We start from the raw sequence: 14897 nt of genomic DNA on the forward strand, positions 1-14897 counted from the left end.
CTAAATCGTCCGCCATTTTGTTTTTTCAACCGCAGCTGCCCACTGGCGCCGACAACCCGGCTACGGGGCTTGAGCCCTCGACATCCGAGGGTGCCGCCGCCCTCAAGCGGAGTAGTCCCCTCCACCGCAGCGACCTCCAGCCGCCCTGCGTCGAGACGCACAGTACTGCTTCCACCGCAGTCGGGTACGCCGCAGGTTGCCTTAGCCTACTGTTCTTTTAGCGTAATGGGTTGGTTCCCATATATGCAGGTCATCCTCTGCTTCACAATCATAGATCCCTGGGAGCCCTCGTACCATACCACATCTGGCGCAGTGCGTGGTTTGGTTCTTGAGGAAAGGAAATGGCGCAGTATCTGCCTCACATATCTCGGGGGACACCTGAACCGCGCCGTAAGAGAAGGGAGGAAGGTGGGAGTGAAAGAAGAAAGAGGTGCCGTAGCGGAGGTCTCCGGAATAATTTCGACCACCTGGGGACCTTTTACGTGCACTGACATCGCACAGCACACGGGCGCCCTTTGCGTTTCGCCTCCATCGAAACGCAGTGGTGCAGCGGTTAAGCGATGCGCCACTGCCATGCAATGACAGGTGCTGCCACCAGTGGCAGGTTGCGATTACGGCGCAAGGTCGCGTGACTTATGCGGCCCACCTGACCCTTAGGTTGCTTCTCTAGGGACATTGTGGATTTTTCGCTCACAATCAATGACGCCAACGCCTACACCGGATCTGCTGCGACAAGACGCACTTTGGTTTGGGGCTAGTCGATTCATAGCTGTAGTTGATGACAGGACGGCGCGAAAGGAACAAGCACGAGATAGGCACAAGAACACCTGTCCTGTTGTGTTCTTGTGCCTTTCTCGTGCTTGTTCCTTTCGCGACGTCCTGACATCAATTACTGCGACACGGGCTCCTTAACTCTGTCGCGTTATAAATGCCTTCGCGAAGCGCTTTGGGCTACTTCGCAGTGCGTCTTGGAGAAAGGTCGATCCGCTACCCTGCCGGTGGCCCGGAATCGTTCAGAAGATGCCGGCTGCCTTCGAAGAGACTCGAAAAGCAGCGAACCTCCTCGGCAACGGCGAAAACGCACCCTGTCGATACTCCGAGCTGGATGGAGCAGTCAGCTCTGTCCGAACTATAATCAGATTAATGGACATATTTTCACACAAAGCCGTAGCTTACATCTACACAGTCTAATGTCGATGCTGCGGAATCGTGGGAACATCGCCGTTGTTGAGCGGGGTCGGCGCAAAACGAACGCGCCACCTTGGCTCCATGCTCGCGCCACGTCGGCAGGTTTCGCGGGAAAATTAAAAATACTCTCTTGCAAGGGCGACGAAAAAAACCGAATCCGAGATTAAGAAACTTTTTTTTTTCGAAAAAACTGGATAGCGTTACTTGTCCAGAGGCGGTCCGGATCGCGCAGAATGGCCATTTCGCGTCATTGTCCAAATGGAGCGATTTCAATAGGCGCAGCCCTTATACAAATGATCTATACACAGTCCAGACTTTTTTATATTCTCTACTGCCTTCATATAGATTTCTTTTTGTCTATTCATAGTCTATTGCCTGTCTATAGACGAAAGTCTACTAAAAGAGTATGGCCATAAATCTATAGACTGTCTAGAGCATTTATATTGCCTGTAGACTGTTCTCTAGAATTTATCTACAGAGTTTATAGACTTTATCCACAGATGTCTACATGTCTAAAAAAATTTTGTAAGGGAGGGTAGAGTTAAGAGCATTGCAAGTCAGCGCTTTGTGTGCTGTCTTTGTTTATCATCTACCGTCCTGGTTTTCTTGTGCAGTTTTACGAGGTTTACAGACATGCAACGATCGTTCTTCCAGAAAGTACCGCAAGTTCCGATACAATGTATGCCTGCAGGCTATACATGTTTAGAAGTTAAAATTTTGGGCTTTGCGGGCAATGTATAGTCCCTGACTGCACAGCATTTTCTTCTCCAATATCTCCCATAATAGCAAGAAACGCCCGACGGGATTCTAAGCACAGGACGCAAATAATCTAGTCACAAAAAATGAGCCAAAATTGAGCCCTGCGGACTACGTAGTGAGTGCAAAATGTATACCAAAAATCTCGGTACTTTCTATAAGCAGCCATGAGCATTTCTTTCTGTAGTCATATTTAGGGAAACCCCCAAGGTCGAGCAGATCCTGTCCTCCATTTTAACAATTCGTACTCGTTTCACTATGTTAGCCATCTGGGTCAGCTTGGTCAATACAGCAACCGCTCAGGACTGGTGGTGTTCCCATGTTCGATCCCTGGCCTAGAACAGATTTTCAACTGCGAAGCTTCTGAATAATCTGCATTGCTTTCCACTACAGCCATGTAGCTGTGCTCCAGTGTGTTCTAATGAGCAATTATTCCCTATTTGAATCTTTCTCCAACCATGAACGCCTTCCAAACTCTTAACTTGTGCTGCTATGTAATCTCGCAGGTGCCTGTCCCAAACAACCGCTCCTGCTGGGAGAAGTGCCTCAGCAGTCAAAGGCAGCATGCCAACTGAAGAGGAGAAGGCAGCCAAATGAGAACACCTTCCAGCAGGCCAGCAATGCTACTATGCCGTGTGCAACCTGTAAGGACCCCTCCAAGGCAGCACCTCCTTCACCACGGGATCCTGACTTGCGAAAGGGTCGCACATCATTCCATTTTGCTGAATATGGTAGCACCTGAAGTGAATGTTGAATATGGTAGCACTTCAAGTGAATTCATGTGTAACCCACTTATGGATCATTAAGGGTAATCAAGCATGTGCAGTCAGAGTATTAAGATCTGCCACCTGCCATCATGGACGAACAGACTATATTGAAGAAAAACGGGCACACAAAATGGGACAAAAAAAAAAAAGCGACACACAAAGTACTCTCTGTGTCGCTCTTTTCTTCATCCCGTTTTGTGTACTGGTTTTTCTTCAATATGAGTCTATACAGACTAGCCTAGCTCACCACTGTTCTACAACACATAGACGAGGTGCGCACTGATGCCATTAGTTCGAGAAAGCCTTGGGGGAAAAAAAGCAACAAAGAATTTCAGTAATACTGGCACAAACCTCTTTTTGCTCTACAGTACAGCTAATGATTAAATTTAAAGCCACAGGGACAGCTTTGGCCAAACAGCGCCGTGACACAAAGTATTTTTGTTACACAAGGTGGGGTCAGAGACCCATTTCCCAAGCATTCCACTCCAGATAATCTGAACATCAGGCCAAAGGAAAGCTTGTACCCACTGTATCACCAGTGATCATCTAGCGGCACTGAATTTTCCACCATAAAAGCTACACTCGCATTACGAAGCAACTGTAGTGTATGGTGCTGGATTAATTTTCACCACAGAGCTTTAACGAGTAGTAGTTTCTTAACTAAGGGGTGTTCTTGCACTATAGTTGAAATCTAACAGCTACAGCTGATAAACCATTGCTTGGCAGCAAACACTGCAGCCACTAGGAAACTTTAGTACAAGGTAGCTGGGCTCAGAAGTGTGCCTCATTAGTCAGATCTTGAAACAGCAAATGATGCATTCTATAACCAAGTCGCACAAGGTCATACCGAGCAAAAAAAAAAAACGCTGCCCAACTGGTTTGACACAGGGTTAGGCACATCACAGCTGACGTGTCTACAACTGTAGTTTGGGTCTCACGACCACACCACGTTTAGTTAACTGACATTTTCTTTGTCCCTATTTCTCAAAATCAACAAAGAAACATCAGTCTGAAGCGTTATTTTGTGCCTCTCCATTCATTGCAGCATGCTAAATCCTTAGCCTGTAAGCAAACCTAAGTAAACCTACAGCACCTCTTTCTTCTTTCACTCCTACCTTCCTCCCTTCCCTTACGGGCCACGATATGTGAGACAGATACTGCGCCATTTCCTTTCCTCAAAAACCAATTTACCAATTTTTAACCAACTGAGTGTACTCTTTATATGCAGACACAGGTGACAACTGTCAGTGAACAGTGTGGCGAGTTTGGGCATAACAATACTACAAGCATGCTACCTACAACACTCAGGAACACGTGAAGCTTTCAGTGTCACATGAACCTTGAAAAAAAAAAAAACGCTTCCGATACTAAACAATTCACTAATAAATTGAAAAAGATAACAGCACAGATCTTGAACAATGTGCGAGTAGAATCGGCACCCATCATAAAATATTTAGGTTTGCATTTAGCAGCAGACCTCTCATGGAACAGGCACATCGATAGTTATTAACAAAGCTTCCAAAACACTCGGCTTCCTCAGACGTAACCTGCGTTTAGCTAATCCAGGCACAAAGCTATTAGCATACACTACATTAGTTCGCTCGAAATTGGATTACACCTCTTTGATCTGGAACCCCCATCAAGCATACCTAGTAACAAAATTGGAGTCCCTGCAAAATAAAGCCGCCCGGTTCATATCGAAGAACTACTCTCGATCAGCGAGTGTAACTGAAATAAAAAAAGCTCTAAATTTACCTCTTCTCGAAAAACGGAGAATGGTTTCCATACTGTCATTTTTCTACAAATTATATCACAGTCATTCTTCCTTTGCTTCGTACCATATCAAGCCGGCTCGTCGGATATTCCCACGCATTGATCACCAACTGAAAGTAGAACCCATTTTTGCTAGAACTAATCTCTTCTTTCATTCGCCTCTCCTCATCGCCATCCGTCAATGGAATCTACTCCCTGGCACCATTGAGTCTGCCAATGATTACGAAGCGTTTGTAACCGCTCTAAAACGCCACTTCGAGCTGTAACCTTCATATTTTTGCATTCTTGTTGAAGCACTGCTTTGGAAGGAAACCTGAGTGTTCTTTGTCATGTGCCTTTATATTTTGAGTGTTTGATGCTTTTCGACAATGTGTTCCCGGCCAACGAATTTTGTACTCATCGGAAATTTTTTCTGTTGTTCCCCCCTATGTAATGCCCGCTCGGGCCTTTAGGGTATTTGAATAAATAAATAACGAAACTTTCCCCTTTACTGTTACACAGCTGTTAAAGCAATTAGTTTCATTGTGCTTCACATGCTTCGTGAAGTTCATGACATATTTTTGAGCCAGCAATTTCAACCTTTAGGCAGTAGCCAATACTAGCAACCCCACAGCCTCAACAGGTGTCAAGGGTTCTTGTGACAAATGCTAGCCTGATGATAACAGCAAAGCAGTAACCGAATGTTGCTGGTGGATACAACTGTGTTTCTTTAACTAGCACAGGAACGATCCATAACTATATCACTGACAAACCTCCAGTACTGGAGAGAGCGCAGCAAGATGATTTGGTGAGATGGGGCCAACTTCTGCAGACACCTGTTGTGTAGAAATTACTTTTAAACCAGTTTCTCAATCAATCTGCTTTGGTAGGAAAAGGAATACAGTCACTATAAAATTAACTTCAAGGGACTAGGGATTTTTCTCCGAATTTTCAGAACTATATCTTAACATTACTCAAGACAAATTATGCCTTGCTTCACGAATACCTATATATAGCTCTGTGAAAATATCCAGTCTTCTGGAACCCCTCCTCTGTGCAAACGTAGCAATTCACATTAGGACAAAATAAAATGTGGATGAAACGCATCAAGTCGTTAATCCTACCAGCAGTCTCCAGCTGCTTGTACGGTTGAAAAAAAAGATCAGTGCACTGGTTTCCCAATACAGTAAAACCTCACTAATTCAGACATCAACGGACTGGAAGAAATATTCCAGTTATCAAAAAATCAAATCAAACTATCAAATAGACCATTGCAATCCACAGGAAAAAAAAAAGCATAATATTCTAGCATAATAGTAAATACATTTGGCAAAAAAAACCAGCAATGGTTGTCTGCTTCAAAGTAAAAACTGTGCAGCAATGGCGAATGTTCACTGGAATCTTGCTCTACTGCATATGCGTTGTTGGGAATGTCAAAGAAGAATTGGCTCTAATAGTAAGGCCTTCAGAGGCCCCTTTCTTGGTGCAATGCTGCAACACTGGAGCTGCTATACAAGTGGCGGCATCCATGCAAGGAGGCTTTGCCGCGCTAACTATGAACAGCTCGTGACGACTGCGCACTTGAAGCGTACAGCAAGAACCACGCAGTCAAAAGCAAGAGGGACACACTATGAGATCGGAACAGCAAGACACCCTCTGAATAGTACAAGACAAGCAATCCGCAAACCAGCGCCCTAAACAGCATGTGTCCGGGCTTTTCTCGCTGATGTACAGCCAACAGCCGCCATCACCGCGGGCTGACAGCTAAGCTCAGAAAACTAAACTTTGTGGTGCCTGGAGCTCTCCAATCACAGTCACGTCTGCTGTTCTAAGCATGATCGCTTGCCGCACCGGTCAGGACATGCCACGGCTCCCTTTCGGGACTGCGTACGAGATGACCGGATGGAGAGACCAAATTTCCAACCGACGCAACACCACCAACCTGACATGTCCAATCTCTACCACAGCTGTTTCTTGTGCTGAGAACGTTGGCACAAGACAATAAGTTTGAATGAAGTGAAACTGCAGTACAAATTAAATAGCCGGCAACCAAAATTTTGAGTTTGTTTGAATTAACCAAAGTGTGAATTACAAGAGTTTGAAATATAGCAAGTGTATAGTAACAAACTCAAGTTATAAAGATAATAAAAGCCATTACAGCTATAAGCACACCCAAACAACCCCTCATCTCCTTTCCGCTGACACGTCATTATTACAGCAAAATATTACAAAATTGTTCCCATTTTGACACACCATGTGTCCATTCAACCCCACAAGAACATTCTTATTTCAATATCACTACACTTGACTTCATGCTAAAGTCATATATGCAGTCATGCAGTCATATATGACTGCACTAATGCCAGCTGCCAGAACCTTCAAACAGGGTGTTAGTCAACATACAGTCATGAGGAAGGAGCGATTTCATTCATTTCTTCCACTTCTGGCCCTGCCTTGTTTTGCACCTGCACCTCAGATAAACTGAAAAATTAAAATGGCAATACTGGCATGTCGAACACTACAAGCTGCAACCTAAAATAACTTGCTGCTCAGTCAGTTTGCTCTGTTCCACAACTTGTGAAGTGCTACAGACCTTATATGATCATCACCATCATCAGCCCGACTACGGCCACTGCAGGGCAAAAACCCCTCCCATATCTCGCCAATTAACCCTGTCCTGTGGCAGCCATGGCCACCTTATCCTCGTTAACTTCTTAACCTCATCCCACATAACTTTCTGCCGCCCCCTGCTACGTTTGCCTTCTCCTGAAATCCAGTCAGTTGTCCCTAACAACCACCTTTCCTTCAATGCCATGTGCAAGCCCATTTCTCTTGAAGTCGACTAGGGTGCCACAAAATAGTGCTTGTTCCCAGACCTACTCAACTCTCTTGCTGTCTCTTAACATTAAACCTATCGTTTTTCTTCCCATAGCTCTCTCCGTTGTCCTCAGTTTAAGCTGAACCTTTTTTTTGTTGGCCTCCGCGTTTCTGACCCATAGGCGAGTGCCAGTAAGATACAGCTGCTATATACTTTTCTCTTGAGGGATATTAATTATTTGCCATTCGTAATTCGATTGAATTGGTGTATTCATACCAGAGGTACACAGATATTGATAACAAATACACATGCACACAGGACCTTCACTACAAGGGAGTCATTTTCCAAACAGAAAAATCAGGAGAAGGATCCAAGGGCTTTGTTTTGCCTCCTGGCAAAACTTTCCCACAGTTTTAGCACTTAACCAATAAAAAGACTTTTGAGACACTTTACTGCACATTACAACGAAGGAAAACAGCAACAGTTGCCCTAGCCCGTGTTCTTCAATTTTTTTTTTAAATGCCAACAAAGGTAATGTCCAGACATGTTGCATGCATGCAAAGCTTAGCATTCCTCTCAAGCCACAGCTTCATAGCAGAGAGGTAGTTCAACTGCAGCATCATCAGTGTACCATAACTAGAAGTAGCAACAGTCTTCTGAGTTCTACAGTGTCCACTCTTTTACGCTGGTGCAATGTTTTGTAACAGTGTAATTTGAAACTGCTCATGCTATTGGTACCATACAAGTAAAAAAAAACAAATTCATGTACCAGTCTTGTTCCTGTGTTCCCTACAGAGAAAGCAGTAGTTGCTTTCATGTGTGCACTTCTGAAGAGTCATCCACAACGTGGCGCAAACTCTCAGCTTACAATGTGTACATGCTTCAAAACAGCAACATCACGCATAAACAATGTGCCAAGACCACTGCCTCATGACTAACTTCTCATGACTAAGGTGATGCCTTAGCTCTCTTAGCACAGTCGACTCTCACCCAAGAAGTATATATCCAAGGAACTGAAAGGTCCCGCGAAAAAAACAGCAAATTTCGATTCCCAGCCAGAGTGACACTTTTGCTTTTTTTTTTCTGAGCATAACTAGTCATGTTGGACAAACCCAACCAACAAACATCACAAATCCCCCCCCCCCCCCCCCCTGTCGTTTCTCATACAGCAATTGCTGTAATAATTAGGTCCCGGAAATTTAGGCATTTGCCTAAACATGCCTATAAATGCCTAAACGGGGGATTTTTGCACTTGCCTGCCTTTTTGTCATTTTTTAGGAAATACTACCTATTTAACCGCACTTTTTGCCTATAAATGCTTAAAGCCGGCACTTCTGTCCTCTGTGCCGTTTTTCAATTTTGAGACATCTGTCTAAGTGCGGTGAAAGGCGCGTGCCGATGCACGCACAAAAGGCGCGGATCTCGCCGAACGTGTTTCTCGAATTGTAGCTTGATCGTAGTGTTTATCTCGAAGTGTAGCAAAAGACGAGTTTGGAAGGAGACCTGACATACATTAGTGCAAACTTCTCAACATTGACGGAAAGGATGACAAAGTTGGAAAAGGCTGGACTCGCAATAGATGAATCGTTGAAGGCAGTGGCAGAAGTACCAGCAGCACTTCGGGGACTGGAAGGAGAGGGCGCTACTGCTTCTACGAAGATGCAACAATTGGTAGAAAAAAATAGATGCCGAGAAACAATTTCCCAAATCAGAGACTTTCTTCGCGGAGACGATACGGGCACATCACCTGAAGGCCTAAGCCTTTTAGGTTCGCGCCACTAAGTTCATGCGATGTCCAAAGAAGCCTTTTAAGGTACAAAACTATGCTTAGCGAAAATGAAGGAGCTTGACGCTCGAAAACCTGAGAATGCGCTTTATTGCTTAAGTTGAGGACTCCGTACGCTCCATGCTTGCCTTATAAATCTTGTACTTCTGAATAAAGAGTATTATTCAAAGCGCCTATTTTTGCTTTATAGAGCCTATTTCAATATTTTTTAGAGCCTAGATGCCTGCCTATTTCGGGGTTATTTAGTGCCTAAGTTTCCGGGCCCTAGTAATAATAAACGCACACAGCTGAGCCGAGGAGGACACCAAGGCAGATGGTCCACCTGAACTGTATTCTTGTAATTTAGTCCTACATGAAGGAGACACCACTTCAAATCTTGCCAGCAAAGCAGCCGTTTGCTACCTGCTCATCCCACTTGTCGATCTGCAGGGAGAAGAGAAGCAAGAATTAACTTCTGGTCTCCTTTCCAAACCAAGATCAAGACAGATGGATACGCTGCGCTCGGCAAAACAATACAACATTATTCGGCAGTGCGTTTCAAGCACATACACAACGCATTCATCGCCGCTCTCACTAGCACACACAAACACTAATGCTCGCACTACGTACTACCACCGTCACCACTTCTACTTACTGCTTAACCCTTTCAGGCACTATGTATACACTTGAGCACAGCCTTTGTCAAAAGTATAGAGCCCAAAGCATTTGCTTTCAGACATTGTTGCTGTGTGGCTCATTACACAATGCCAGCATTTCAAATCTCTCGAAGGCAGGAGTAACTCTTGCCCTAGCCCCTCCCAAAGTTGCGGCTTAAAGCCTTTCCCTTTTCTTTACTTTCGAAAAGGGTTGTATATGGTGGATTCACAACTTTTTCTGCGTGTGTACCACAACTAGGAGTGTTTTCATCATAACACGAATTCAGCACTGTTCATTATCACCGGCCCCGCCGCAGTGGCACAGCGGTTATGATGCTCGGCTGCTGACCCGAAAGACGCGGGTTCGATCCCGGCCGCGGCGGTTGAATTTCTTTGGAGGAGAAATTCTAGAGGCCCGTGTACTGTGCGATGTCAGTGCACGTTAAAGAACCCCAGGTGGTCGAAATTTCCGGAGCCCTCCACTACGGCGTCTCTCATAGCCTGAGTCACTTTGGGACGTTAAACCGCAATAAACCAATAAACCATGTTCATTATCACCAATGGCAGGCATCTTTTTATGCCAACTGGCAACCACACTAACATTTTTCAGAACAGTGAGCTTCGAATGTTTTTTTGACATAACTTTGTAGACAGATTTTCACTTTTTTTTTTGCACTTCTAGCGTTAAGTGCATCGTCAAAAAAAAAAAGTGACCCCCCCCCCACCCCGATTTTTAAAGTACCTATCTACCTGGCCAATCCTGATGTTCTAGTGTTATGATTTCCAACCACTGTGACACTTTGACATGTAATATATGCATTTAAAAACTTTGTAGAACTAAGCTTACCAGCCTAGCACACTGATCAACGGAAGCTGTTATACCATTGATTTAGCCCTGTAGTCCTGCATTTGGCCGTGGAATCTAGTCATACCTCAAAAATAACGAACATGGATATGACAAATTATTGCCCATATCGAACTCCCCCTAAATTTTTTAGACAAACACATGTAATTTCCTTATATATTGAAAGCAGTTGGCTGTCAAACGAATATACCGAACTCCATAGTGTCCGGGGTGGTCACTGGATGGCAGGCTTCGCCGCAGTACTCAAGTGTGTGGCAGTGGTGCGGCAAACGCTCGCGCATTTATTTCACCCTAGTGTGCTAAACCACGGCGTCAAAAGCACCACAGCGAATACAGAGGGTTGGTAGCCTCGCATTTGGAAGGCATTCACATCTCTCACGCCCATCGACGGCGCCCCGAAATCAGTGGCGCGGACGGCTGCAGCCTTGCAATAACCATCCTACACTCATGTCGGCTGTCATGCAGGTGGCGAAAACATCGATAGCTGCCGCTCTAACGTACTGCTTTGCACACGACACAGCTGTGATGCAGGAAAGCCACCCCAACTGGCACTTCACTCCCGGCTGTTGCAAGTTTTCTCCTTTTTTCGTGGTGCTATGCAGGAAAACCAACTTAACTGACACTCGGCTTTTAGCCGACCCTGGAATCTATATGAGCGCCTTCGAAGCAGCGAGTTGCCGCCCCTTGAGTGTTTGTGAAGAAATTTTATATTATGAATTTCGGCTATACCAAACTATTTTATGATTTGTTACCTGTGCACCATAACAGGGTTTGACTCTCGCACCTTCCCTTTCCCTCCTTTACCCTCTAAGCATGAAGATTGGTACTACCACTCTTAGAAGATTAGAAGCAAATAAAGGTGTAATTCAATGAAAAAAGTCACACCCTTTATTTCAGCTGATTTTATACACTCCAGCCAGCCAGAATCCATGAACATCAACTAGACAAATTTATTCTAGCCAGTGCAAAAGGCACTGCCATCATTGCTATAGAAAGGCTTATTAATCTAGCAGGTGAAGACTGGTGCAGTAACGATAAATGGCCCCAACCTGAAGTCAAATCCACAATTCAATAAATAAGCTGAAGCTAGAAGAGCACGCAAGTACATCGTGCGCCAAACACAAGCCAAACAAAGTGCACGCAGGATATAAGGCTTGAAAGATAAACAAGCCAGGTTATCTCCAATATAAGTGCATGCCTTACTGCTGACAGCACTCTCTGGCCAGTCACTTAAAAGTGACAATCGACAATGTAGTCACACACACAAAGTGTAACAAACAACCTGCAGTGCGTAAGTGGGAAAGAATGAAACAAAGGGGGAAGGTCACATCCAAGCCCCCAGCCTCGGATCATCTTGTAAGTCACAAATACATTTATGTGGCATGGCCATGCAAGAAAAAAGCGGAGTCAATTTAGGTTTGACTTTAGGTCACACGGTAACAGGCTTAAAACAGCCCACTTTTTTCATTCGACCCTGGCATTACAGATTCCGCTTGTCACTTTAAGCTTGTGGCCAGTGTTTCACTCAGACACCACACCCAGCAGCTTGGCAGGGTCGTATTGGAAATTCCCACATTTCCGACCTGAATGTAACACGAGTAAAATTTTTCCACTTGCATTGCAACTAAATTGATATTATTGAATCGCTAAATAAATCTTCTTTTTCTGTTCAACGTCAACAAAAGTGACCTTAGCATTTGCAATCGTGGTCATTCTACACAGTGGGTTAAACTCGCATCCAAACACACATATACAAGGGTGAATTCAACATCACACTTGCCTAAAACCTACACGAGTGCCACTTCGCCCCACGAAGCACAATAAGCACAACTTACTGCAACAAATCTTGTAAAATCAACTGAACTAGTACGGGAGTTTGGAAATGTTAGCATGCAAACCCTGTATGCTGGGGGTGGTATAATGAGACGTTTTCAACAGAAATGCCACAGCCTACTTCTAGCCCAAGGGCAAAGGTAGTTCAAACCAAGGGCAGTTGCCCATGTGGATACGTCTAAAAGACTGTGAGTACCAAAATCTTTGAAGAAAGAAAATTTACTCGCCATATATTGGCCTCCCCACCCTTGTGAAAGTATCACTGGCTCTCTCTCAGCATCTCTCTAAATTCGACCGACACTGAAACATGACAACTCTGGTCGCAGCACTTCCTAAACCCAAAAAAATGAAGGTCAGCACCCATTTTTGCAATGAACTTATTTTCTTTTGTTCACAGGTCACCTTCAAAAGCTGCTCCATAACCACAGCAAAGTGGCCACATATACTCTCTGAAGTCAGCTTTTTCACAAAAACCCACAATACCATTAACGATGGCTGCTCTGCCCCCTAAAACAATCGATCCTGAGTGCTACTAGTAAAGATCGGCATCAGTTGTGCTTAGTATGTCCTGAATAAAAACCTTCTATGACGAATTTTTATGGCACAGGGGCAGCTTTGGAAAAAGAGCACCATGCCACAAGGTATTTTGCTCTACCCCAGTCGGGGTCAAAGACCCATTTTTCAAGCATTTTAGCATACAGAAGAATGCGACCGCCACAGCTGGGATCAAGCCAGCACCTTTTGGGTCAACAGCCGAGTACCATAACCAGTGAGCCACTGCGACGGCTAGTAAAGATATAGTGTGTGTGTCAGTATATTAACTTTATGCCTCGTGCTATGATCCACTGCAGTGGTTTCAAATACGAACTCAGTTACCACAACTTCCTTCATAGTATACTCAGTGGCTTAGTGCTGAATGTATTGAGGCTACTGTGTTTTCCCCCCAGCAGCGGTTCCCTAGTGGTTTGCACATCCGCCTCATTTGTGGGAGGTGCGGGTCTTGATCCCAAGTGCCGCTAGGTAATCAACGATTTTCAAATGCTTGGACCCCCCCTTGCATAGACAAATATGTCTTGTGCCATGGCACTATTCCATCAAGCTGCCCTTACACCAATAAAATTATATTATACTGTGCTTTCCAATCAAGCAGAACATGTCTCACCCAGGCATTTGGGCAGAGTGCCTTGTAGATCCGTTTGAAGTACTGGCACGGCTCGTAGCCTTGCCCTTTGACCTTTTCGCAGCGGTGGAAGTCGACGTAGTTCTGCCAGCAGTTCCTGACGCACAAGACCACAGAATGGCATTGCAAAAACAAACTCAACAGAACAAAACAGCACGTTCCAAGCACAACAACAAAATGTTAACTGCTAACCGCTAATGATTACCGATAACCGCGAAGCGCTATCGATTAACCGCTAACCAAAATGGCAGCGAAAAAAAATCGAAGCCAATAACCAGCAAGACACTAAAGAACTTATACGAAGTTAAGTTAGTCATATTTGCAACTAATTTAAACCGATTTCTCATGTAACTATGAATGAATAAACGCTGCCAAGTTTTCACATTATAAATATGAGACCTGCAGCGTCACAGACCTTCACAGCCGCAAATTATGAAGAGCACGCAGAATTCCTCCCAAAACACCTTCGTTTCGGAATTCCTCTTGCAGTCAGCGACAATCCACAATGCTGATATGCGATGGTCGCCTCGCTTCAGCGGTTAATTGAAAACAGACGGCCAACAGCAAAACTAACGCGAATCAGAGCGCAAAGATAATGCAGCAGAATCCAGCAGCGCAGTTCGGCGTTTCACATCAACAAGGAACTACAGTGAAGCCATCCAGAACACGAAGTCGTTGCACGGTCTTCACAGCGATTATCATTGTGCGATCTGAATTTCACGGCGATCAAAGTAGAAATGCAACGGTCACTACAAGAACGCTCAATCGACAAACTAACCTCGTCTGGTTGGTGTTCGGGAACCTGGGGTCAAACGGAACGGTCTTGAGCTCAAATTTTTCAGCCATGCCGACACCGGGCGTCCTGCAAAAGGGCAGACGTCGCTTGAGTCACATTCTTGACCTTCACAGCGCACGACTCATTCACATTAAAACAGTAAAATGAAGACATTCTCGCTGCAATGTTACGCTTATATTAATCGCGTCTAGAAATGCAGCAAGCACAACTGCGACCCACGACGAAACTCCCCTCGACTTGCTGAAGCCTAACCCGGCGCCAGTCGCCTTCGAAATTTCTTAGGACGACGATGCGCAAATAAATCGAAATACTCGCTTATAAATATAGGCACCAGTTATGATTATAGGTCTCCAAAAGACGAACAAATTGCAGTAGAACCGCTTACCCTTGAAAGGTCGAACGAGAGGCAACAACTCTACAAACTCCTCCTCGAGTCAGTTACGGATTGGATAGGCTCCGGTCTCCGGCTGCTTCGAACGGCTTCGGCTTTCGCACGCGAGCAAATCAGCAGATATCGCTGA

At 44.9% G+C, this 14897-nt stretch overlaps 1 protein-coding gene across 1 annotated transcript; it reads right to left on the reverse strand.

The window, feature by feature from the left end:
* Positions 1–9355: 9355 nt before the first annotated feature.
* Positions 9356–14877, reverse strand: COX6B (Cytochrome c oxidase subunit 6B). The gene is made up of 4 exons (XM_089588064.1): positions 14762–14877; positions 14359–14442; positions 13563–13677; positions 9356–9490 (listed from the first exon to the last, which is right to left on the reverse strand). The coding sequence occupies exons 2-4, from the start codon at positions 14424–14426 to the stop codon at positions 9437–9439; spliced, it is 237 nt and encodes a 78-aa protein (XP_089444190.1). The 5' UTR covers positions 14427–14442; positions 14762–14877; the 3' UTR covers positions 9356–9436.
* Positions 14878–14897: the final 20 nt, after the last annotated feature.

The sequence above is a fragment of the Amblyomma mixtum genome, chromosome 4, assembly GCF_055824585.1.
Source record: "Amblyomma mixtum isolate Tamu chromosome 4, ASM5582458v1, whole genome shotgun sequence".
NCBI lineage: Eukaryota > Metazoa > Arthropoda > Arachnida > Ixodida > Ixodidae > Amblyomma > Amblyomma mixtum.

Excerpts from the sequence above, each read along its gene's own strand:
- COX6B (XM_089588064.1), bottom strand. The coding sequence starts at position 14,426 with ATGGCTGAAAAATTTGAGCTCAAGACCGTTCCGTTTGACCCCAGGTTC. Across the intron at positions 13,678-14,358 it reads CCGAACACCAACCAGACGAG|GAACTGCTGGCAGAACTACG; the intron begins GTTAGTTTGTCG and ends CTTGTGCGTCAG. Across the intron at positions 9,491-13,562 it reads CACTCTGCCCAAATGCCTGG|ATCGACAAGTGGGATGAGCA; the intron begins GTGAGACATGTT and ends TTCTCCCTGCAG.